The sequence below is a fragment of the Temnothorax longispinosus genome, chromosome 4, assembly GCF_030848805.1.
Source record: "Temnothorax longispinosus isolate EJ_2023e chromosome 4, Tlon_JGU_v1, whole genome shotgun sequence".
Classification (NCBI taxonomy): domain Eukaryota; kingdom Metazoa; phylum Arthropoda; class Insecta; order Hymenoptera; family Formicidae; genus Temnothorax; species Temnothorax longispinosus.
In genome coordinates, this window is record NC_092361.1 from 22,952,531 (window position 1) to 22,976,536 (window position 24,006).

The window sequence follows — 24,006 nt, forward strand, 5'->3', positions numbered from 1 at the left end:
GAAGTCTTCGGTATCCAGCATTGAGTTGTAAAAGCGTTCGTTCGCTCTCACCGCCAAGCGGCATGGTCACTTATGTAAAAGCCGGCTACACGCCGCGTGATGAGTGGACGCTGTTCTATGCGCTTCTTCTTTTTAACTCTTTGGCTTTGCTTTTGCACTCTTACTTGTCGTTAGTTATGTATGCGGGAAGGTTGGTCCATAATACGCGTTGTACTTACCTGCATAAGTACTTGTGCTCTCTTTCTGCCTGTAGTCTTTTCTTTTTCTTAGTTATCGAGCGATCTTAACAATTTTACTTCTTTCCACGCGTTTGTTGTTTGCCTGTAAGATTATGAGACCTTAAAATGTTGTGAATTGGCAAAAATGTGTCAAAATATGCCATTTCTCAAATATAATTTTATAGACTATATTTTAATATGAAACGTATAAAAAGTAATTGAAGATAACAATAAAATAAATATAGTTGAAATATTCCATTTGGAACCGGTTTATTTATTTAAGATAATTTTTGCGCAACATGTTTAAAAATTGTGAATTATATATAACATAGAAGCAGAAACTCATGTAAAATCTTTAAACATTTGTCGTTGTTGGCAATTTAATATTTTTCGTTTTTGTATCTGTATTATTTTCATACTAACGTAAAACTAATTACAGATTTATTTAATCCGTAGTTATTTCCTTATCGTGTAGAAGCATAGTTTTATATACAGAAATGTAATTATTCGTATCAAAACGAAATATACAACTACATACATGTTATTGATCGCAATTTATCATAACGTACGCAGATTACGATTTCTTCTAAGATTCAGAACATTCGTAAACATAGAATAGACATAATAAAGCAACCGATTGTCATTTTTCGCGTGCGTTATCACCAACGTTTTAGTAAATGTGGAATAATATACATGCAATTGACCGAGAAGCAGATAATCTATAGTCTATATAGAGCAGGTCAGCATGTTAGATCAGCGGTTAGTCGTGAGGGAGTCGGAAAGTACGATGACGAGAGAAAGACCGAACCGGTTATGGGCGAGGCCCTTCGATTCTTCGTCTTCTTGTATCCCATCTTGGGCCCGGAGTAGAAGGAGGTGAAAAAGGAGGAGGTGAAAGGAAGCGGTTGGTAGAAAAGAAGGGTATACCAAGTATGGTGGCAAACGGGATGATGGGGCAACGAGAATCGAGAAGGAGGAGGCCGACAAGGGGAGAAGAGAAACGCGAAGGGGATGGGATGAGAAATTCTCGTTGGCTTCGCTTCGATGTCTTTATACGCGCGGCTCTTGTATGGCCATGGGACATATATCTGTCTTACGAGAGCGAGGGGCGCCGCCAAAAAATCAGATCGAGTGTAAAAATCGCATAAACTCGTCGTGCAAACTCGAGAGCTATGTCTGCCCGGTTGGTTCCCTCTCGAAGCTTTCTCTCTTTCTCTCTTTCTGTTTTCTCTCTCGTTCCGTTCCTTCTCTTTCTTACACGCTCTTTACCTTAAGCCCGTTTGATCCTTTTCTCTTTCTCTCCCGCCCTTCTCCTCTTTTTCTTCACAACCAGGTCTACAAGCCCCGCTCGCATGACTCCACCTCGAGGAAAGGCCGATCACCTCCTATATTTTCTTTTATTCTACTTGTCTGCCAGCACGAAAGTTATGTGGTTAGCCGGGCTTATGAAGAATCCGCTCTTTATCGACAAGTAAAGCGGTCTTCGCCAACGTTTCGTGGAGCGAAAATAATTTTATTGGGGGATACCGATTACCACCTTGATCAACTGTGCACGCGTGAACACTTGACGTTAATAAAGTAGTCGGCATTAATAAGGTAATATTTCAACGTTCGGATTTTATCTCGACCTTAAGACTACCGGTCTCTCGTTCTTCAACATTTTCGTGCATCGCGTCTCAGATCGTAAATTTATAATCGATAAATCCAATTTATTTCTGCCATTAAAGAGTAATAGATTCTCTCTAATCTCTTACCTTATTACTATAGAAAAAGTAAATATCTTGAAATCATATATATCATTTTTTATCTATTGAAAATTACATACTCGAATGATTAAATATACAGTTATGAGGCTTAGAAATTATTTTCTATAGTTCTTGTATTTCTACTTAGAAAATTTAAATATATACTTATACAACTCTTATTGATTAAAAATATTGCTTATGCAATCTATTTTGCAGTACGGTATACCATTTTACGATAAAGAAAGAAATAAGAGAGCTTTTTCGAACATTGATTATTATTTAAAGCAATTATCCTTTCCTGGATAATACCATGTAATTACGTGCGGAGTCAAAGTGTGTTTAAATGTAATTTTGTACCTATTTGCGAAAAAACATTTAAACAGGCAAACCCAACTAAGTTGAGCAAATCGGAACCGCAGATCGACCCGGCAATAGTAGGATATACCGGGGAGCAAAGAGTGCAGTCGTTGCGATGCACTTCTTAACGAGCTCGCTTTGTTTTGCGGCGCATGCATGTGCATGGTGCATGGTGCATGCAGGTATGGGCTACAATATATAAGTGTACAATGTATGCGCATACGGAATATAAGCGTGGCCAGGTGTACGGGGTGTCCTGTTTAAAGAATAGACGTGAGTATTTTTTATCGCTAATATTGTTTGTTCCATGATAAACATTGAACAAAAATCGTGGATAGCATTTGAATCATTTAGCTCGTAAGCTTTATGGCAATTACTCTGAAAATTAAAATATTAAAGACTTGTTGCGATGTTTACCTTTTCGAATAGTCGATCAATGAGCGAAACGAAAGCGGAACTATAAAATTAAGCTGTATAATGAAATTAGTGGTTAGGTAGCAAGAGAGATAGAGATTTATTCCTGAGTATCAGAGGTGAATAGAAAACCCGGCGTCATTCTGGAATCTTAACGCGAAGCTTGGCGGCTTAAGTTCAATGTCTTCTCATCCTTTACTTTGTATCCTGTTTCTAGTGCAGTCCGCGTACAAGAATGTTAGATTTTCACAGCTGTCCGTATCGCGAGAAGAAATACGAGGTACACGGGCGACACCCGGTATATTATTGCAGGGTATATAGAAGTGTATAGATAGGGAGACAGAAGGGAGACCGGTTCCATACATGGCTTCCGAAGGCTTCCTTTTCTTGCGCTAAGACCACAAGAGAGACAAGAATCAGCGGCCGTCTCCACTAATGAGATGGAATTGGACGTGGCCGAGATTTTTCTAGACTCGTCCAGGGGAGCGAATCAACTGGATCCTCAAGCATGCTCCCGTCGCCATCTAGTTCGCGACATTCCCGTGAGCGCGATCGGCGGTCCTCTTTGATACGAATCGTTTAATTGCGTCCCATTAGCCCGTCTTGGGGCCTCCCCTCAGGTGAATGCGGCCAGGAACGAAAGCTGAAAGCCGCTCCAATGAGGGTCTGGTCTCTGCTTTTACTCTTTTGCTCCTGCCTTCACTTACCATCGTAACGCGCTCTCGCTCCTCTTCACTCTATTCGTTCTCCACTTTTCTTCTGGCCCTTCTTCGTTCCCGTGAGCTAGAATCGGCGGTACGATGGTACGCGAGAGGCATCGTCCAACTTTTTCTCGCCGGCACGCTGACGGTTCGTTATACCGCGGGCCCGCCATTGGAAGCCCCAGTACGTGATGTGACGCCGGCGGAGATGGCGACCAAACAGGCCCAACCTACCACTTTTTCCAGCAAGGGACCAGAATACCAGGTTTTCGAAAGGCCGTATTCCACCCCTTCTTCTCCCTCCTGCTGCGCAACGCTGCTGTCCTGCTGTCCTGCGCGGTCCCGAGTTCCCTCCCCGAAATTGCTCGATGCCGATCAACCTGGAATGGGTTTTCCTGAAACTGAAACGGTTAATTTTACCAATATCATCCGTTGTTTTTTCCTTTTTAGCGAAACGTAATAGCAGTTGCATCATGATATGTGTATACAAAAAAGAGTGATAACTAAAGCACGAAATTTATCATTCTGAAAAGTAATTTCTGTGCGTTTGTATAGAAATATAATTATTATATTATATTTTTACGGGGAATATACATATATTCGACGCAACTTTGTTTTAAACACCAGTAGCAGAGTAGTAATAGATAGTTACAAATAGAAATCATGATCAGCAGTGGCTCGTGCGGTTTTCGTCTTTTATCTTTTCATCGTTAACGACGCGTAACCAGGCTACTGCGATGAAGCTATGCGCTGAACGCGTAACGAACATATCTGATCAGAATGGATAATTTATTCTGCTCTACTCTATACATGTCTCATTAATCTTAACGATCGCTTAAATAACATAAGTAGATTGAAAACTTTACTAATGAACGTTTAATAACAGAATGTTTCTGGATATCTTGATAATTTATCTTTTATATTGCAGTTTAAATTAATACAAATTATACTTCTCATCTAACACATGAACATTCTTACGTGTATTCCTTACCGAAACTTTTTTTACGTTGTTGCAGGTAGGCATTCGATTTATTCGCACAATCAAGCCGATATGCGCGATCACATCTTGAGTAAGTAAATACTAAAATTAACGTTTCCGTATTTTTATTGAAATTAGATATATGCTACAAAAAATATGATCTGACTTTATAATTGTTAGCCATAAGAAAGTCTGATGATTAAATACTGATATAGTTTCGAAATTTTCTTTCAACGAAATCAAACCAATCTCGACATGATCGAATAAACTTCTACCTCGATGTAGTTCGTCGAAAGAAACGGCGCGTAATGCGAATCAAGACAGTAGTCTAGACTTTATAAGGGCAAAGAAACCTAGCTCGTTGGTGTTAGGTCCACAGTAGCTAGTGAGGATTTATGGCTGCCTCTATCTTAGCACGGTTTCGTTGAACAGCGCAACACGTCGGATCCCATCGGCAATGGGATTATATCGCATAGAAGGTGGCTGCTTGTATCGCATCAAGATAGGTAGATACCACTCCGCCGCTTCTCGCGGTGCACCAGCACCAGCAACGGCAGCATCAGCAGCAACAGCGATCGTGCCTTAGGTCGACTCACGCTGCATGAGTTCCGTGACGATCGTTCCCTCCGTCCTCATTCCCTTTACAATCCTCCTCTTCCTCTTTATCTCTCTTTCTCTCCGTGCTATACTCCTTAGAGTTTTATTTTCACTCAATTCCGGGAAGTATCGCGCACCATGGCGAAGGGATAACGGGCAGGTGGTGGGAAGGGAAAAAGAAACACGTACACAAAGTTAGCCGAAGGACAGGGATAAGAGAAGGAAGGTAGGTAGATATACCCGGAGCAAAACGAGAAGAGATAGTTGGGACAGTGGGGAACCATAAAGCATCTCAGTAATTTAATTCTATGCAATATACCGAATAATCTTTTACTTTTCTGTAATATGCAGCTCGGATGCGGCCGGGATATATTATCGATTCAAAATATGTCTTTGGAGATAAAGCGCAGTTTTACAAGAAAGTTTGCTACATATGATAAAGGGCGCACATTGCGATGAATAATTATTATCGATATTTCTCAAAAAATGTATATTACTTTTATTTGAATTAACTAAATTATAATTGTTTTTATTGACCGTAAGTCTTATTTGAATTAGATTATAATTAGACGATGTTTTCTTCAGATTGTTGATGTTCAAACTTTAAATATTTAAACCTTAGGTAAATGCAAATAAATTTGACGTACCCGTGACTATTCTGAATATTGAATCGTGCCTAGATTGTCGTCTTTGGCAGACACCGATAATTTGAACGAGTGCCGGAGTAATAGAGTTATTTTCGCAGGCACATCGGCCGCCGGACCCGAGTTAATTAATGTCTAGCGAGGCATTAGAACTCTGTCCGCGGGGCAATGCAATATAAATAATAATAATTTGACCGAAAAATGCCGGAACATCCCTCCGATGATTATCTGCTCGTAAATCCCGGCATAAAGATATCGCGACTAAATTGCCGCGCGGAAGGGTTTCGAGGCGCTAAGAGGCGCGATGGAGGGGGTTAGAGGAAAGAGAAACGACGGAAAGAGAGATAAAGGTGAACGCACACGTACAGGAGGTATTACCGTGCGTTTGGCTTGCCCTCACAATCGTGGCGCGGTATAACAGTGTAGCGACGATGGTATTGCAATATAGACGGGGCGGCAACAGACCAATCACGCGCCGGCTACTAATTTGCTGGGCTCAAACAGCTGCCGTTCTGCCGCCTATGCGAAACCCCCGGTTTATACAGCAAGTATATATGCCTCGAATTCTCGATCGAGGTTTCGATCCCCCTCGGACTCACGCTGGGATATTCGATCAGCCATGGCCTTCTTCATTCCTTCTCGTGCTCTTATTCGGCTCGCGTCGCGCTCTTCTCCTTCTTCTTGTCCCGATGCCCACTACCTACTCGCTGCTTGGACAAAACATTTCTTAATTGGGTTTCGTCGGAGGGTGATGCCTGTCCGGCTTTTTTGGGAGCAACCGCGGCTTCTACTTCTTCGATTATTTATTGAATTTCGTTCTTTCGTAAGAAATTGAATACGTTTAGCTTGTGCTTTGTTAAAACTTTTGTTACCGCTAATGTTCATTTCTTCTGGCTAATGTTGTCAAATGCGATATAGTCATTTACGATAAGGATTTACTATATATAATGTATAATTATTTATTATAAGGATTTTTGTTGCTTTTATAGAACTTCCCTTGTAGAGCGCGTTTGCAAAAAACGCTATTACGCTATTAAATGTGACTCGTGTGAATTGCGTTTCTTCTATTCTGAAATTTGTGAACATTTCCGCGATTAACGATTGTTAACAGTTTTGCATGTCGTAGCGTCTTCGTAATTTACCATGTCTGACAGTAGCCCACGCAAGTGGAGATGCGTGAATAATAGCGCCACGAGCGTAGTACTTGCTTTATAATGAAATCCCGAGGCTAAAGGACTGGTCTTCTGTTCTTGAGCCTCCCTTCAGTGCTCTATGATATATGCCGTCCACTATTGGACTATACCCAAGAGTCAATAGGATTTTAAAAGGCCATTCTTTTCACTCGGTCACTCCTACTAATAGTTTTCTATCTGTTATTGTGCATTGGTAACGAAACGGGTAAAATCGATCGGGTTATTAATAAAACGCATACTAACTATATATTGTGACTTTTTTTAGAAAACTTATTTACATAGTTTTTTATCTGAAAGTATGACTGCGACAGTCTGATGGAATTATTCAAATTAATATAGGCGTAAAATGTTATTTATTCGAAGCAGTATATTTTTTACATGTACGATTTACAGTTCTGGACGAAAAATTATCACACGTTCCAAAATGCAGTTCCTTTTTATTGATATCAAAATGATTTTAAGTGTTTGGTTATTTTTTCTTTATAAAAATCAATTTTTTTTATGTATAGTTAAAACATCTTGGAAAATAGTTTTCGCGAACTGCATTGTTGAGCTTTTTACGCGAATTATTTAATTGTAAAATTGTTTTTTGGAAGTTTCATATGTTTAAGAATAGAGATACAATTTAATATACCATTTACATGTCTCAATGTTTATTTATCATTGCGTTATTCAGCTTTCTTCTTTGAATCAAACTATTTTTTTCCTCAATCTTTCTCCTTAGGTTTCGAGAAACTTTCGAGAAGGTTTCCTTGCATTGTTTCATAACTTTCACTCGTATTTCCGATATACGTTGTCACGCGATTTCAAACTAGACACACCTAAAAAGAAGCATAAAAAAGTCGACTACAAAAGAATTATATTTACGAGCAGCTGTGTGAATGCAAGCAGTTTCCGCATTCGTGACTTTTATTCCCATATTCTTTGGATCGTCATACTATCTCGTACACCCGGCTTATCCCTAATATTTTAAAATATAACTTACGAACTTATTTCTATTAAATTTAGAAAGTATCAATTTACGTAATTAATTACATACTGCTTAGTTCTTAATTTTTGTTTGTATGTTTGTATGTTATGAAATATGATTTCTATTATAGTAAAATAATAATTTACAAAGAAATATTATTAAATAACATAATAACTGATAACGTATGCGTTATATATTTTTCTATTTTAAATAATATCTTATTATAAAATTGCTGAAATAGGTATTGTGTTTAAAACAGTTTCTTAGATATACCCGGCGTAATTCATAGGCAATGATTAATATCAAGTGCAATATCTTTGCAATAGCTATTATAATTGGATTAGTACCTTGGATGTTTCTTGTCGAAGAACACGTACGCCGGACCATAGGTAATCCAATAAGTGTCTAATAGCATCGATCTCTCAGACATTTAGTCCATTAGATTCCATGTTAGTTTATTGCTTCACGTTTTACAGGCTCGCCTAAGAGTACTCTTTGATTCCCCTCTGTGTTAGTCTTTCTTCCCGTTAATTTCATTCTGTACTAATTGATATTTACCAACATTCACGCAATGCGCTGTCGCAAAATTTTTCGATTAACTTTAATAACTTCTCTTTTTTTGACAACTAATATTACGTTCCTATATTTCACTCCTACATTTTGTAATCCGTTGTAATCCGATCGATATAGGGCATCAAGCAAGAAAAAAATTGTCTCTAAGACTATCAGATTATAAGTAAGGAGAAATCTTGGGGCCTGAGCGAGTCACACGGCTTTCCAGGCGTGTTGTGAACGGCTCTTACAATTTATTAGTTAATCTTTGCATTCTATTGTTACGTTTCGTATTAAATCGTTAATCTTCTAAATCAGACTTCTTTATTTACCCGACTGCGGGAATGTCGCGAGTGAAATCGTGAATGGCGCTCAGGCGTAATGTATAAATCGCATACAATAAAGCAAAACTCCCTTCGCTTCTACGGCACTCCGTCATATATACATTCAATCAATGCCTGTATTTTGGTTACTCTGAAATATAGCCAATCTCGAGAATGCTCATCCCTGACTTTGAATCCCCTCCTCCCCTTTCATTCACCCCTTCACCGCATAGAGTCGGAAGCGCAGTACTGTAATGCTACGTCGAATATGCAAATCAATTCTATGGTTTCCAATGATTTATTTACTGGACGCAATTCGTTTAAGTGTATCACGATTTCATTTCAATTGAGCGACCGCGCTCATTGTTTATACTGTAATATATACCGTATTACTAATCCTTCTCAAGCGCTTACGTAAGTTGCGCTGGACGGAAAATTTCTGCGCGACTTAGCCAATCTTATAATGTCTAATGATTAATTCTCCGGGTCCAATTTCTTTAAGTGTGTTATAAATTGGCCGAGAATTAGACAGTTACTTTGATCAAGAAAAGGCGCACTTAAAAATTTATATGCGTGGGCGCACAGTGTGTGTACAGTTACACACGGGCGTTTTCTAGGCGCTCCGGTGAAACATGTTCGCTCACTCCATGCGCGAATTTAAATATAAGTAAAAGGCTTTACTGGCACAATCCAGGAGTATCGTCTTTCTTTCTGGAAGTTGATTTGCCTTGCATGAAGCTTAGAGGGGACTGCTTCTGCCGGGAATTCGCTTCACGACGTACAGGTCGGTCTCGTCCCTTCTTCCTTTTTCTTGGCAATAGAGGCAATGAGGAAGAAGAAAGAGAGAGGGAGACTTCGATCTCTCGGGTTCAACCTAGACATCGCGACACTAACGTAGCTCTTTTAACGGATTTTTTGTTTCGCTTACTCTTTTTTCACAAGTAGTTTTTCTTTAAAAGAAAGAAAGACAAGAAAATGCTTTGCTTTTTTGTTTATTATTTTAGCACGTTATAAACAGTTAACATCACGTTATAAAAAGTTAATTTGTTTATTTTTGCAATTATTTACTATATTTGATTAATATTATCCACATCTGTGTGTCTTGTAATCAAAGTAACTTTTATAACTCAAAATATAGAAAATATCGGCATTGGCATTAACATAATCCTGTGACAGAATGACGCTATATATCTATCGAATATCTATCGGAATGCTCGCCCGAAATCCCGCAAATCCTTGCGGGTGCGGCGTTATCCTGAGCGAGCAATTTCTCGCGGGTTTCTCATTTAATATCAGCAATTTAACTACTTCAACATCGCGCCGCAAAAGCCATAAATATCAGCTACCGTGGTCCGGAGAACGATCGTTGTCGCGATAGGGATGCACTAGATCGTGGTTGCACGACTCAGCAATGGAAGCGCACTCTGAAAGGGAGGTAGGTAGACGAAGTTAGAGCGCGACAAAGAGACAGAGAAAGAAGAGGAGCCGTAGGGGGAGCATCGGTGCGGGAGGAAACAGTTGTAGAAGGGGTTCGCAACAGGGGATGGGGCGAAAGCGGAGGCAACGAGAGAGAAAAAGAGGTTGAATGAAACGCTAGGCGTTCAGGCTACAAGTACACTCCGTGCTCGCACGCTAGAAAGCTATACTTATACCTATAGGCAGTGGTGCATGGTGTGCCATGATGGCAGTAACTCCAGAATCCCAGGGCTTAAACTCGCCTAGCACCGAGGATCAGTGGGGAAACTTCCGTGCGCCGTGGCTTAAAGGCTTCGTGGTTGCTGCTCCCTTGCTTTCCGGGTAGCGGCAGCAACTTTTCGCCATGTTAATGGGCGCAATATGATCATACGTGGCGCGTCCGCGCGTATTTATATGCCGCGTTCTTACTGTACTCTTTTCACAGTTCTTAAACACGTAATTCTCTTTTAGGGTTGAGAAACAAAGGTGACACTAAGGAAAAGGCCGACAGCGGAAGAACTCGCGAGCGCGCTAGTTAAACGATGATTAATTTACAGAATAACACGAAGGGATGGGCTCGCACTTGCATATTAAAATGACAGTAATATGTGTCATGCCATATATGTCAACGACAATAACGCGGGGTATGATATAATATGCGGTGTATGACACATATATGAAGGCTACTTAATTAACCGATTCTATCAGAAGCAGAGTATATACACGCGTTTGCGTAATACGGTTGCTCTTTTAGGTAATGCTATTCAATTGTTATCGGAATCTTGCATTACGTATAATAATGACTTCTACTTAACATTTTCTCCTCGTATCCTGCCACGATTAGCGATGCGCAAGGCCGAGAGGGAAGTATACCGTCGTTAATATAGACATTAATATTGACTGGCAAGTGTATCTAGATATGCCGCGAGGGTAGAGGCAATCCAAGTCGGGAATAACGCTTGGGAATAGAATGCTCGGTCACGACAGGAATAACGTTTAAGAATAAAAGATGAGAGCGAAGAAGGAAAGTACTTATTGCTTATTCATAAGAAGTCGGAAGAACGTTGTTTATGTCAAAATACCTGCGCGTGTCGAAATGTTCAAATAAAAAATCAGACATAATAAATAATATAGTTTGCGTAATATTATGAAATTGATACAATTGCAGAAGATATATTTTAATTTTGTAATTTTATTGAGATTTTTTTAACGTAAACATTATACAAGTACGAATTATATTTGTTCCTCAATTAATTTTTAATTTTTATCGTACAACTAATTATTGAGAAAGTAAGCTACGATCTTTTTTAATTTTTAAAATGGAATCAGCGGCCATAATTTCCGTGCGTTCGAAGTTTCGATCTTTTTCCGATCAGACCGCCCCTTTGAGAGGGTAACGCAAGATTTATTCGCCGTCTGGACACCATAGCGGACAACAAATATCACCAAAATGGCAGCATATGGTGTACGGTGACGCCATTCTGCCAGAACATCCGTAGGGATTTTCGAATTTTGTTCGTAATGATTGCACTCATAAAATCCGTATCTCAGTTGTGAGAAGGGACGAAAGCTTAATCAAAAACCACATATGCGACGTATCGGATTACGAAAGATTTAGAAGTTTTTTTTTATATCAAATTTTTCAAGAATATTTTGAAAAAGAAATATTAGTAATTATTGAGATTTGAGCAGTCAAATTTTTGAAATACGACTAATGTGATTTTAAAGAGAAAATGGCTGATATATTTTCTTTTTCCATGTTGCTTACAAGTATAAGTGGCAGATGTAGGCATCGACATTCTAGAAACGTAGGCTATGGGGAGTTTCGGCTCCCCAATCGTTATGGCTGCATCCTTAGAGACGCACGTGGTACTGCGTATCATATTACGGTTGTTCCACGTGCCAATAGCATTCACGTCCGCAACAATTTCCTTGATCAGTTCTCCATCGAATTACAATTACCAATTTATTCGGAAAACTCGTAAAGTATTAACTGTGACAGAGTTGTGCATCTGCGTCATATGTAGGAAATATCCCTTGCATATCTCATATCACATTTTCTTTGTAACTTCGGTATATTTTTCAATCAAGTACTATTTCTAATGCAAAGTTAATTCTTTTATATTATGTTTATTAATCTATTCATATCGATTGCCTATTAATCTAATTTTTTCTTATGTTTGCAATTGTCTACTTTTAAATTAATAAAAAAATTTTTAATTTATATATATATTATATTTATTCTTAAATAAATGAGTAGTAATAAGTTTCTTATGTACTGTGTATTTTTAACGTCGAACAAGCATTTTGCAGTGTTAATAATACAGTAACGATACGTGATTGCACAAGAAACATTACGCGGTCCGTAAGTTCGGGGAAATTTATTTGTCATCCATGTTATAACTTTGCTCGACAGCCATTGATTATGAGCTAGGCACACCGTGCCTTATCTTCCCCTTACACGCTTGGGGATCAGAATCCCCCGGTCTGGAAATATTTCGTACATCCCCAAAATTAATATCTGTTGGTTCAATATCATCTGTCGACCACTTGTATCCATGGTAGCTTCGTTTGCGACTTAAATAGCGATGAAATGTAAGATGGTAGTCCTCACAACTTCATTAAGGAATAGTTTCAGGAGACCGTTATTATGTTAAAAATTTTTAAAAACTGAAATTTGATCAAGAGACACGGTAGTGTCTCGATCGCGCCGCAAGTACACGCGCAGCGCGAGATTACAATTACGTCAATTTCATCATTATTTTTGTCAATATGAAGAAAAGTTATGAGTATAAAATTTATCGAGCACTTTAACGTATTCTTTGGTAATTATATAAATTGTATCGGCGTTTATTTTTTAAATATTTTTCAAAAATTATTTTATATCCTTTAAATAGTTTTCTAAATGTAAAAACGTTAATAATCTAATAATTTACTAATATACAATATGAAATTATGTATACATAATAGTAGCAGTGTAAAATGTACGCATATATTCTAAAGGATTAATAATGCATACCACACATTTTAAAATCCAATTATTTACGAAATCCACGAAAGTTTGCGGTCGATGATCAAAAAGAATGTACAGCATCGTAAAACTCGTTTATGCTATAAGTAGGAATTTCAGATACTTGGCTCAATAATTTTTTTAACACGGCGACGAGCAGAATACGCAATGTATCAGGCAGTTTAATAATCGAGGTACAAGAGTATTCGGCTCACGGATGACGCGACGATGATGATCCGCCATTTCGCCGCAACTTGGGAGGTCCGCTCTTGATATCCCCCCTTCCTGTCTCCTCACCTGCCCCCTCATTTCTTCTTCGTACATGTGCTTCACTCTTTCGCCTCGCGATGCCTTTCAGTCTTCTTTTCTCCCTCCATCATCTCCATGGCTGCCTTTCTTAACTGTTTGTCGTTCCATTCCTCTTTCTCACTCCTCATTTAGATGTCCCTCTTTATTGTACCCGGTCCTTCTCTATCCCTTTTTTATCTTCTTCATGCTCTACCTTCCTTGCTATTCTCTATGTCAGGTAGACTTCTATTCTCCGTGTTTCGAATGGAAAACATAACCATTGGAATATCAACTAACTCATATTTTTTTTGTATTATATTAAGAGAAAACCACAACAAAAATGATCGAAGGTTATATTATATATATAACTCAATATCGCGACATTAAATAATATACATATAAACGTTAAAAAATGCAATTTCACATAATTGATTTTGTAAAAATAATTGCTATAGAATAGTAATTTTTAAACTGCAGATTTCTTTACATTTCTTCTTCCGTTAAATTTAATTTATGTTATAATTCACCAATTATTAATGATTAAGACAAAAAGGAAAAAAATACCAAAGAAAAACGAATTTCAATAAACAAGGTGGCACAAAACCGCATCGGTGAACATATAACAACTACATGGATGTAACGTCTGTAATAACCAGCAATTTGTGAAAAGAACTTTTAGTTAGGGAACTCGCGTAGCCATACTTTCGTGAGAGACTCGGAGAATGAAATTGCAGAAAGGGACGACGAAGAGGTGGAAGCGAAGAAGGTGAAGAGTAACGAAGGAATGGTGTGAGCCACACTTGACTGGTTGGAACGAGAATAATTACTATAGGAGGAGCTTTGCTCGCGCGTCTTACGGAGATTTTGTGATGCGATAGTGTTACGTAAAATTAAATATCGGTACACAAAAAAGATTCTGTTGTTAAAAAAGTAGAAGCAGATACCACAACGCTTGTTTATACTTGTTTTCTTTCTTCCGCAAAAAGAAGATATAATTACTGTTTTCCGCAAATTAGCGAGTAGCGATGATAGCCACAAGGGTAAAGCCACAAGTAATGAGACGAAGAATTATATTGCGTTATGAAAAACAAGTAAAACCGAATAAATGGTCTCGTTTACTGTAAACGGAAAGGCAGCTGAGTTTGCGATAATAATGGTGGTATCGAATGCGTTAGAAAACTCGGTGAGAAAAGGCTAAAGATATCTTTACAACAACTCAATATACTGGATGTAGACCGATTTAATGATTAGTTACGTTTGATCTCTACATCTCTTGGTAACTCATGCGTGCTACTATGTTTAAGGTACACATTTAAGACGATCGCTTCTCGAACAGGGTCTATAGATAGATATCTTATATATTTCTTATATCTAAACATCTTTTTTCTTTATTCAAGTTTTTATATAAAGTTTTAAATTTCAAAACTCTTTCTTGAAAGTATCAAAATATTCAAAATTAAAGTGTGTATAAGTATTAATCACTTTTGCGTTATTTTGATAAGAATTTTTATATTTTTATATCTCTTAGAGGGATATTATCTTAAAAAATAAATTTTTTTTCAATTTTCATTTCTTTCTGGATTAAAATTGTGGTTAAGCAACATTTCGTGTGCACCATAATGTTAACGAGACTGCCGATGATCACAGTAAATAGCGTGATACAAGCAGCTTACTGTAGGGCTTATGATTACAGCAGCTTACAGCAGTAATTTTATTAACGCTTAACTACGTATCGATTGAATCAAGTTACCTCTAACATTAATAAAATTGTCGACGAGTTTTCATGCCTTATGGGCATTATGCTACTACCTAGTGGTTTGCATCTTTTCACATTCAGAGTATATTTACAACGATATTGTAATGGTATCAATATGTGTATAATTCTTTACGCATACATGCTTTTTAGTCACTTTCTTTAATGTTGTTGAGATTTTTTTAATAACATGGTAATTACACATAAACACGTGTGCTGCCTTAAAAAAGCAAAAATAAAAATTATGTTCAAAATTTGCTAAAGACTACAGTCCAAAACAATATATAATTCTTTTGATATATTTATATATGCTAATTTAAATACATTTTTCCTAATTATCATCAATCTTGAGTTACGTCATTTCATTAAACTTTTATTATATCACGTCGTAAAAGCCCAGAAATCGCGCGATGCTAATTTAAACATCGTTTTAATACATTATCATTAATCAATCCGTTGTATAGACAGGGATAATATTCCGGTGTAATTTATGTAATCCCTCCGGAGAGTAACCGTGGCGCGAGAGTGAGTAACAACGATAAAGTTGCCGCGGCGTCAATGATTGGTTGGTTTTCGATACCACGAATCGAGTTCTTGTAAAACGCGCTTATCTAGATCAAGATTGGAAAGAAATTGATGAATCTTTATCGCAGTTGTGGGATGCACACGATTATTATTTAATAGATATATGATATCAATGAAAAGTATTTTTTTTATCATAACTCGAACTTTACAAAATTCTGTATCCTTTGCCATCATAAACTGTCTATAATAAATCAAATGAATAGACTGCCCAATTTAAAACGCAATTGGAAATTAATTTTATATTTATGTTATTATAATTATTATTGGAATATTACATTGTTACAGAAATAGAAGAAAAAATTATAATTGATAATTATGAAGAACTTGACAGTGTGAAAAATATTATCGGACATATATATGCACATTTATTGAAGAAATTGTAATTGCTAATACAGTTGAATAATTTCTAATTAGTCGCGCTTGTCTCGCACAACATATATTAGTTATTGACTTTAATTAACCCGAGCGTTCGAATGAAGAAGCTCGCGTTTGTTAATTACCGACGCAGCCGATCGATGTGTTCAAATTCGACATTTATCAGACGAAAGCCGAAGACGAAATTTATCGGCGATACTTGCACCACAGCCAATCTGGTTGGCAACATGGCGTGTTGGCGAAATAGAGGGGCGCGGTAGAGGGAATTGGTAGGAGGGCATGGGGTAGCGCGAGAGGTAGGGAGGCAGGAAGGGGGTAGAACGAAAAAAGAGTCTCATCGCAAGGGCTGGCCCCGCGGGGACTAATTTTTATTTTCCCTCTTTTCCAGTAAGTGCTCCGCGTCCACCTATTTCTCATAAATTTGAATTAATTTACATGCATTTGAATTTAATGCACCGCCATGCTTTATCAAAGCAATTAAGCTTTTAAGCGCGCATTTGCATTAATCCAATGTTTACAATTACGGCACGAACCTCTTTTTCGAGCGCAGCCCGGGTTATTCCCCCACCTCTAGCGACGCTACTGCCCGACTACTGCCGGGGATACTTAAGATATAGATTGGTGTCCTATCTCTTATGTTATATTTCATCAAGTTAATGAATTTATCGCTAATTAACGATCTTGAGAGGAGTAATGCACCGCCTTAAGTCATTGAGCGTACTAAACGATTCATGTACGTGCATGACACGATAAGAGCTACATAATTAATATTAATATCTTCTCTTCGCACGGATTGCTTATCGTGTATCTTCTTTGTAATAAATATTTCTAATTTATATAACGCACGTTACGGCAATATATCTTCTATAAAAGTTGTAGAAAGGTAATTGGCTAACGCATCATTACAAGTACACATGAAGTAAAATTCTACTTCGTCGTATATCTATAATTTTTTATATTACATTGCCTTCTTTTTTATTTATATTCGTTAATCTTCTTGTAGCAAATCCTTTCGAAGAATTTTTTCGCTATCAATTTTCAAGAGTTGTAAGAATTTGTTAAAGACTCAAATGTAGTTACTGAAATACAGTATCATTTACACTAATTAAGATTCTAGCTAATATTGCGGATTGATAAGTAATAAAACTACATAGAGAGCATTTTTTGCAAAATTTAAGGTAGCGATCTGTGATAATAACATATGGTAGCACTATGTAATACAATAACTTAATATACACAATGCTTTCTATTAATTTAAAAATATAAAGGTCTAAAAGTAACTAATGAAATAAGAATAATAGTATTTTTGAAAAAAAATTACTTAAATTTAAGATATTTTAAACTTCGTATTTGATTGATCTTACTATTTTCTTCTCCCTCTGTGACACTTTTGCTCTCTCTTTCTCTCTCTCTTTTCCAATATACCCTCACGAAAGAGGGTATATTGTCTCGTGGACATGGGCGTAGGTATGAGGTTAGTATCTATAGATATAATATAGGGAGTGAAGCCCTATTCAAAGCGAATGATTCAGTGGCCGCTGCTGCGCTTGGATAAGATCTCGTAGCGTGCCGCCTCGTCCATCTTAACCGCGAGACCGGCCAACCTGCAACAGCTAACCATTCGCCAACCAACCGGACCGAACCAACTCTTTCCGTTTTTTCGCCCTTTTGCGCGGAATCGCGGAATCTAGATAATCCATAGCGTGTCGGGGGATTCGGTCCAAGTCCCGGACATCTCGATAGAGCCGGAGACTCATTACGCGTCGCTCGATAATCCGATCCGTCTCGCTCAACTTTTTCGCGGAATATCCGTTATTTTTGGATTTGGTGAGCCACGCACATGACATTTAATATGCCGGAAAGGTTGCCGCGGAGAACATTTTTGGCAGCTCGCTCTCGCGTATTGCGGATATGTGTGAATGGATTATTACGCGAGTAGTTCACCCTCCAACTTTCTTGATTTACGCGAGTTCATTATTATTTTCGTGCTATGGAACAATCGCGCCTTTTGCCTCTTCCGCATTTCCGTCTGTAACCCTCCCTCCTTTTTATTAGTCTACGAGAGATGAAAACTACAACTGGAATACGTTTTGAATAACGGAACAAATTTTTTCTTCACTGTAACTCTACATTTTATATTGAATATTTGTTAGAAACTTAGGGACCTAATTGCAATAAAGAAGAGATAAATATTACGGGTTATAATAGCATTCTTATCTTAAAAAGTTTGCGTCATAGCAATTATATTCGCCGTGTCGTCATCTTGCATCTCCAAAACTACGAGCTCGCAGAGAGATATTTCGTCCCAAGATTGTTTTTTTGCGGCTCTTTAAATGCGAACAATGTTTCGTTCTGCTATTATCGCGCGCGCCACGTTCGACGCGTCAAGTATAATTTGCTCTCCCTACGAAATTTCAAACCTGTCCGTAGCAATCACTAGTAATTGCGCACTGGGATAGTATCTAACGTATTATCGTTTCCGAAAATCCAAATTCAAAGTGCAGTTCAACCGGACGGTAATCATAGTTTCTTGCAGGTTAAACGCGCGATGGCGTCTTATTCGTCGGAACCGGCTCTTCTCCCTTCCCCTTCAGGCCGCGCTTGTACGTACTGGTAGGCCCCCCGGGGCTTCGTCGAATCGCAAGAACAGGAGACCTGCCCTCTATGTCTTGCTCCGCTCTGAAAGGAGCCTCTGTATCACAAAAGAACGTAAAAAGGTTCGCCGGCAATCCGTAGCCCCGCTTGCAAATTATCAAATCATCTAGTCCGATACTTATTAATGCGTATAAGTTAAGTCATTACCCTGAGACACGTAGCCACGAGGGAATACGTAGGAGATTTACATCGCTCTCCCTGCCGTTCCTCTCGATCTATAATTAGAACGTCGGATATCTCGAAAAGCTTCATCACCCTAAGAGACAATCTTCGTAATTTATCAAGTAAACGCGCTCGAGCGTCTGCAGAAACGGATGATTAGCTCTAATCGTTGCCACTTCGTTTACGAACTAATAATAATGCATCCGACAGTCCGAAAGGAAGATTCGCATTCGGAATTACGCGGCAAAATTCGCGCAACTTTGTGCGTTAATCCAAACAGCTTTCTGTGGAGACGGAATGCATCCGTACGCACCCACTGCGATCTTCTCTTCGAGGGCCATGGCCGCAGAGTTGGAAATAAGGCGGCAATAAAGCATATGTAAAATATATTCTTGAATTCCTTTTAAGACGCAGATATATGTGGATGGTTCGTGGGTCGGTTGCCCGCTGGTAACCATGTCCCCCCTTCCTCTTACAACAGGCGGATACGCATACGCGTCGACTTTGTGTGCGTGTTACCAGGCATGCGAGTTTATAGATGCGTGGCGATGTAAGTAAGACAGACGATCCGTTTCATTAGAAGGTGTCGCGACGTTACCCACCTGTATTGGGCTCTCCACCATCTTTCGTCTTCGAAATGTCCTTTTTTGGTCTCTCGCCTCCTTTGGTGATTATTTACGCTCAAGAGAATACTTTGCCAAGCGTCTGTCTTATAATAGTCGAACGTATAAAAAAATGTCATAGGAAAATCGTAAATTCATTGACAAAATAGCGCCATTATAATAACGATGGGCATTCAAAATAAACAAGGTGGAACAATGGGAAATACGTCAAATCGTAAACCATCGTTTCTCTTCGACGAGATTTTCGCACGAGGAAACAACAATGACTATTCGGGTAGAACTTCGTGGAATGGAAACCCTGGGCGTGGAAACGAAAAGCAACAAGAAAGGGAAAGTTCGTCGTTTCTTTTCCCCCGCCGAATAGGGGAAACGAGGGAGACGGAGAAAGATGTACGGAGCCGCGAGGTGTCGCCTTACAACCGGCTCGGTTCGCTTACCTATGCCGAGCCTCCTTTGCATGCCATCTCCACCACCATCTCACTTCGGCTTGCTCCTTTTGCGTGCCCCGTCCCACAGCGTCCTCCTTCTCTTCCCTTTCGCTCGAGATGCACCGTTGCGTTCGGTCTTTGCATAATTATTACGATTACCGCGAGTAGCAGCTGGCTCGTTGTGGAGAAGCCACCTCGTATCCTCCCTCCTTCTCTTTCGCCTCCTCCTTCTCCTCCTCCCAGCTTCCTCTTTCTTCCTTTCGCCCCCGTTCTCCATTTCGCTCTCGTTGTTCGAGTGTCAGGAAACGAGAGATGAAAAAGAGTAAAAGAGGAACGGCTTATGTTCGCGTGTGTGTGTTAATTAAATTTCTTGAGGGGATACACGCGAAATTATCGTCAGGATCTCTGCCGACCACTTTTTGCTCGCAATTAATTGCGTGCTTCGACAGACTGTCAGCCAATCAGTGTCTTCGTTCCGTGTCATCAGATGCGGCGATGGATGAATTACAACGAATCACGTAACTCAGAAGCGCGTTAATGATATTCCGTCTACGGATCGAGTCACGTACTTCATTAAAACGCAGAGGACGAGTATCATTTTGAGTAGTATACGAATGACGGCTGATGATCGACCTTCGTTCTATTTCGACAATGTAAATTGCAACCCAATGTGCTGATTATGATCAGCAAATCATTCAATTAAAAATGTGTTTAGAATACATTCGTATAGATTGCAAATGGTTAGTTATAATTATATATAATATGCGGTACAAATGATTGATTTTGTATAAATAGTTTTGTAGAAACATGATTTTATATCGAATCATTTTTTCGGAGCATTATTGGATATTAAAATATTACGTAATTATTATTTATAAAGATAAAAAATATTGATAACGATTAAACATATAAAAGTAATGTACAGCTAATACAAATTTCCAGACAACTTGTACGATGCGATATTATGAAAATCTTGGTCATTTCTTTCATTATTTCCGCTTACTCAGATGTCTCACTTGCGTGGGAGTAAAGTCGCCACCTTGCTCGCGGCGCTTATTTAAAAAGTGCTCGCACGCTAAAGCTGATATCTTATTCTCGAATAGGCTATAGCTTCCTTCGGTCCTCTTATGGTATATCCCACTAGCTACTGGCGGCATTCTTGTTCGCGTCGCATAATTTCTCCCAGTGTATGCTGCATCGTTTTACGCGATTGCACGTAAGAACGAGTTTACCAAATCAACTTTGTATTTCGAAATTACACGGTCTGAAAAGATTACTCCACTTCACACAATATATAATTCGATAACTGGCTTGATGAATCTTCTTGAGTATAAATATATTCTTTGTATTTGTTAAATGATAAGTTTTTTATAAATGACATATGTATATGTGATTTATATAGGTCTTATACAGTTACAAATTTTATTATTTCAAGCAATCGTAAACTCAACTTCTCTAAATATTTTTCTTTCTTAATATTTTATTATAATTTGGATTATTCGCTCGACTTATTGCTGACGTAAGAAACGTTAAGTTTATTACACGCAGCAACGAGATGCAGCAAAATTCTATAAGCGTTTTATCTGACCACTAATCCTACTGGTAGCCGTAGAAGAAATATACGTCTTTGCTGTTCCTCATTTGCGAGTGTCAACCCTTAGTTTATTTATGCTGCCAGGTTTTTAGCATGTATTTATGATCGTTGAGGTTTCCGTCGTCACACCCCGAGAGGTCGCGTTGCCTCTCCCCTAAAAGAGAGACGATGTCTCGGCAGTGTAATGCCGCGCTCTTCGTTAGTCTCCGTTGTATATAACTTATTAATTACGGTTGACTAATGCGCTCCAGCTGTGCCACGTAGCAACATCTTACCTTCTCCCTTCGTCCGCCAACTTTCTCCCAGTGCTTTCTTGGCAGCCCCTGAGAGAGGAAAGAGAGTATGAAGAGAGACAAAGAGAGAGAGAGAGAGAGAGAGAGAGAAAGAGAGAGAGAGAGTAAAGAGAAGGAGGAGACGCCCTGGCAGAAAACGAGACGAAGGTCCTGGTAGAGCGTGAAAGGGAAGGGAGACGTGGAAGGGGTTCTGGGAGGTATGGAAGAAGGTGGGAGAGAAGAGAGTAGAACGCGAGGGACGCTAGGCAGTAACTCACGCCCCCGAGAGGATTACCTACCTTGGCAAGGCTGGAGGAGGGTATATCCCACGTTGAGCTACGATCTTGCTGCGTAGCTACGCGTTCCTCATACCAAGTGTCCTCGGTACTCCCGTGCCGCGTGCAAACAGGGTTCTTCGAGAGCGTGAGCGCGTTCCGGATGGCACCGGAAGACCAAAACTGGTGATACGTGAACGGACTGTAGCGCCTCAAATGAAACGGAATATTGTTGTAGGATATGCTCAAAAGGGGCATTTAATGTTAAGTATTTCCAAATGAAGGAAACTAAGGAACTAAAAAAAGAGTTGATATAATTTATAATACAGAAAGATGCGTCGAACGGGCATATTCGTATACGATTATTTATTCCCTTAATTTTTATTGCCATGTTTGTAAAAATACAAAAATTCATTTAAGATATATTTTAACTTTAAAAAATAATAGCACTTATATTATAACAGAGTACGTAACAGTACATACTTACTATAAATACATTTGTTTTATATAACATTAAAATCTCTTGAGTTAAAGTTACATACATTTGACATTACGTTTGAATTTATTGTGGTAAAATTATATATATATTTTTTTTAAATAAAAATACTTATCTTGTAAAATAGTCTTTTGAGAATTTTTTTCAAAAATTGAGGTTCTGGCAGGTATTTTCTCGAACGGTGTCTGTAAAAATGTAAAAATACCGCGTTTGCGGTACCAGAGATACCTCTCACGTAAAAAAAAAAAAAAAAAAAAAAAAAATTTAAACTGGATGAAGAAAACTAGTGCTTGTCATAGCCGATTTTAAAAATATTTAATATTGCGAAAAATGCGATTTTTAACTACGAAAATCTGTCTTCTTTTATTTATAAAAAAACTAAGTCATAAATAGAAAATATCCTATGACAAGCACTAGATTATTGTATTGAGAGTAACTGTAAAAAATTTCATGTAAATCGGTTCACTACTATCCGAGATATTTCTGGTGCTGATTTTTAAAACACTGTTTCGGGAAAATAGCTGCCAGGACCTCAATTTTTGATATTTTTTATTTAAATTTTCGGGAGATATTCTCAAAAAACTATTCTACAAAACATGTATTTTCATTTTTTAATAAAACATAATTTACGTGCAATAAAAGTATGTCAATTTTGATCTAGTTTTAAGGCCTGTCAAACGTATGTAACCCCTTAATATATTTTATGCAAGTAGTAATTTATTGAAAATTTATCAAATTAATTAGTACAGTTAAAAGTTTTTCAAATTTTAAATTTAAAAAAAAACATTACAATTGCAAAACACAAGTGCATAATAATAATACAGGAATATGAAGTATCTACATTCATTTAATCTTTGTCTATATAAGATTTTTGTCTTTATTATGTTTCAAAAATATAATTTGATCTGGTTAAAATTCTCTATATAACGTATGTATTCGAACATTAATTATTATTTAATTTGGAAGCAAGAAATACAAGGCCTCCCTACGATTGATGTATCGTTAATCTTACATACAAAAACTGCCCAACGTTGCGGAAACTCGAGGGGGTAAGCCTACAGGAGATATCTCAGGAGGAACTCTGGGAAGTCCTTCATGGACCCAATTCACTTACTTTGATTTGATTGGTCCCATGTATGATTCGACTCCGTATATGTATATACGTGCACGTAGCACGGAAGGGAAGCGGAAAAGGAGTGAGGGTTACCGAAGGCAAGCTTTGGCATCGTGTTTTGCAAAGTTATATCGGCAAATCCCCAGCAGCAATCAACGTATTGGCTGTTCTTGTTAGAGTTGGCAACCAGTTAAGTCGCTCCCTGCCTCAGTTTATGGTCGAATACGT

The 24,006-nt window shown here is 38.3% G+C and overlaps 1 protein-coding gene across 4 annotated transcripts in view; it reads left to right on the top strand.

The window, feature by feature from the left end:
* Ubx (ultrabithorax) overlaps positions 1–24,006 on the top strand; it is a 98,425-nt gene that overhangs the window by 48,551 nt on the left and 25,868 nt on the right. For 3 of the 4 annotated variants that reach the window (XM_071775678.1, XM_071775677.1, XM_071775676.1), the window contains exon 2: positions 4,452–4,505. The exons of the other annotated variant lie outside the window; for it this stretch is intronic. In XM_071775678.1, coding sequence (XP_071631779.1) covers positions 4,452–4,505 — 54 coding nt within the window. The remainder of the gene's footprint in view (positions 1–4,451; positions 4,506–24,006) is intronic. 4 annotated transcript variants of the gene reach the window in all.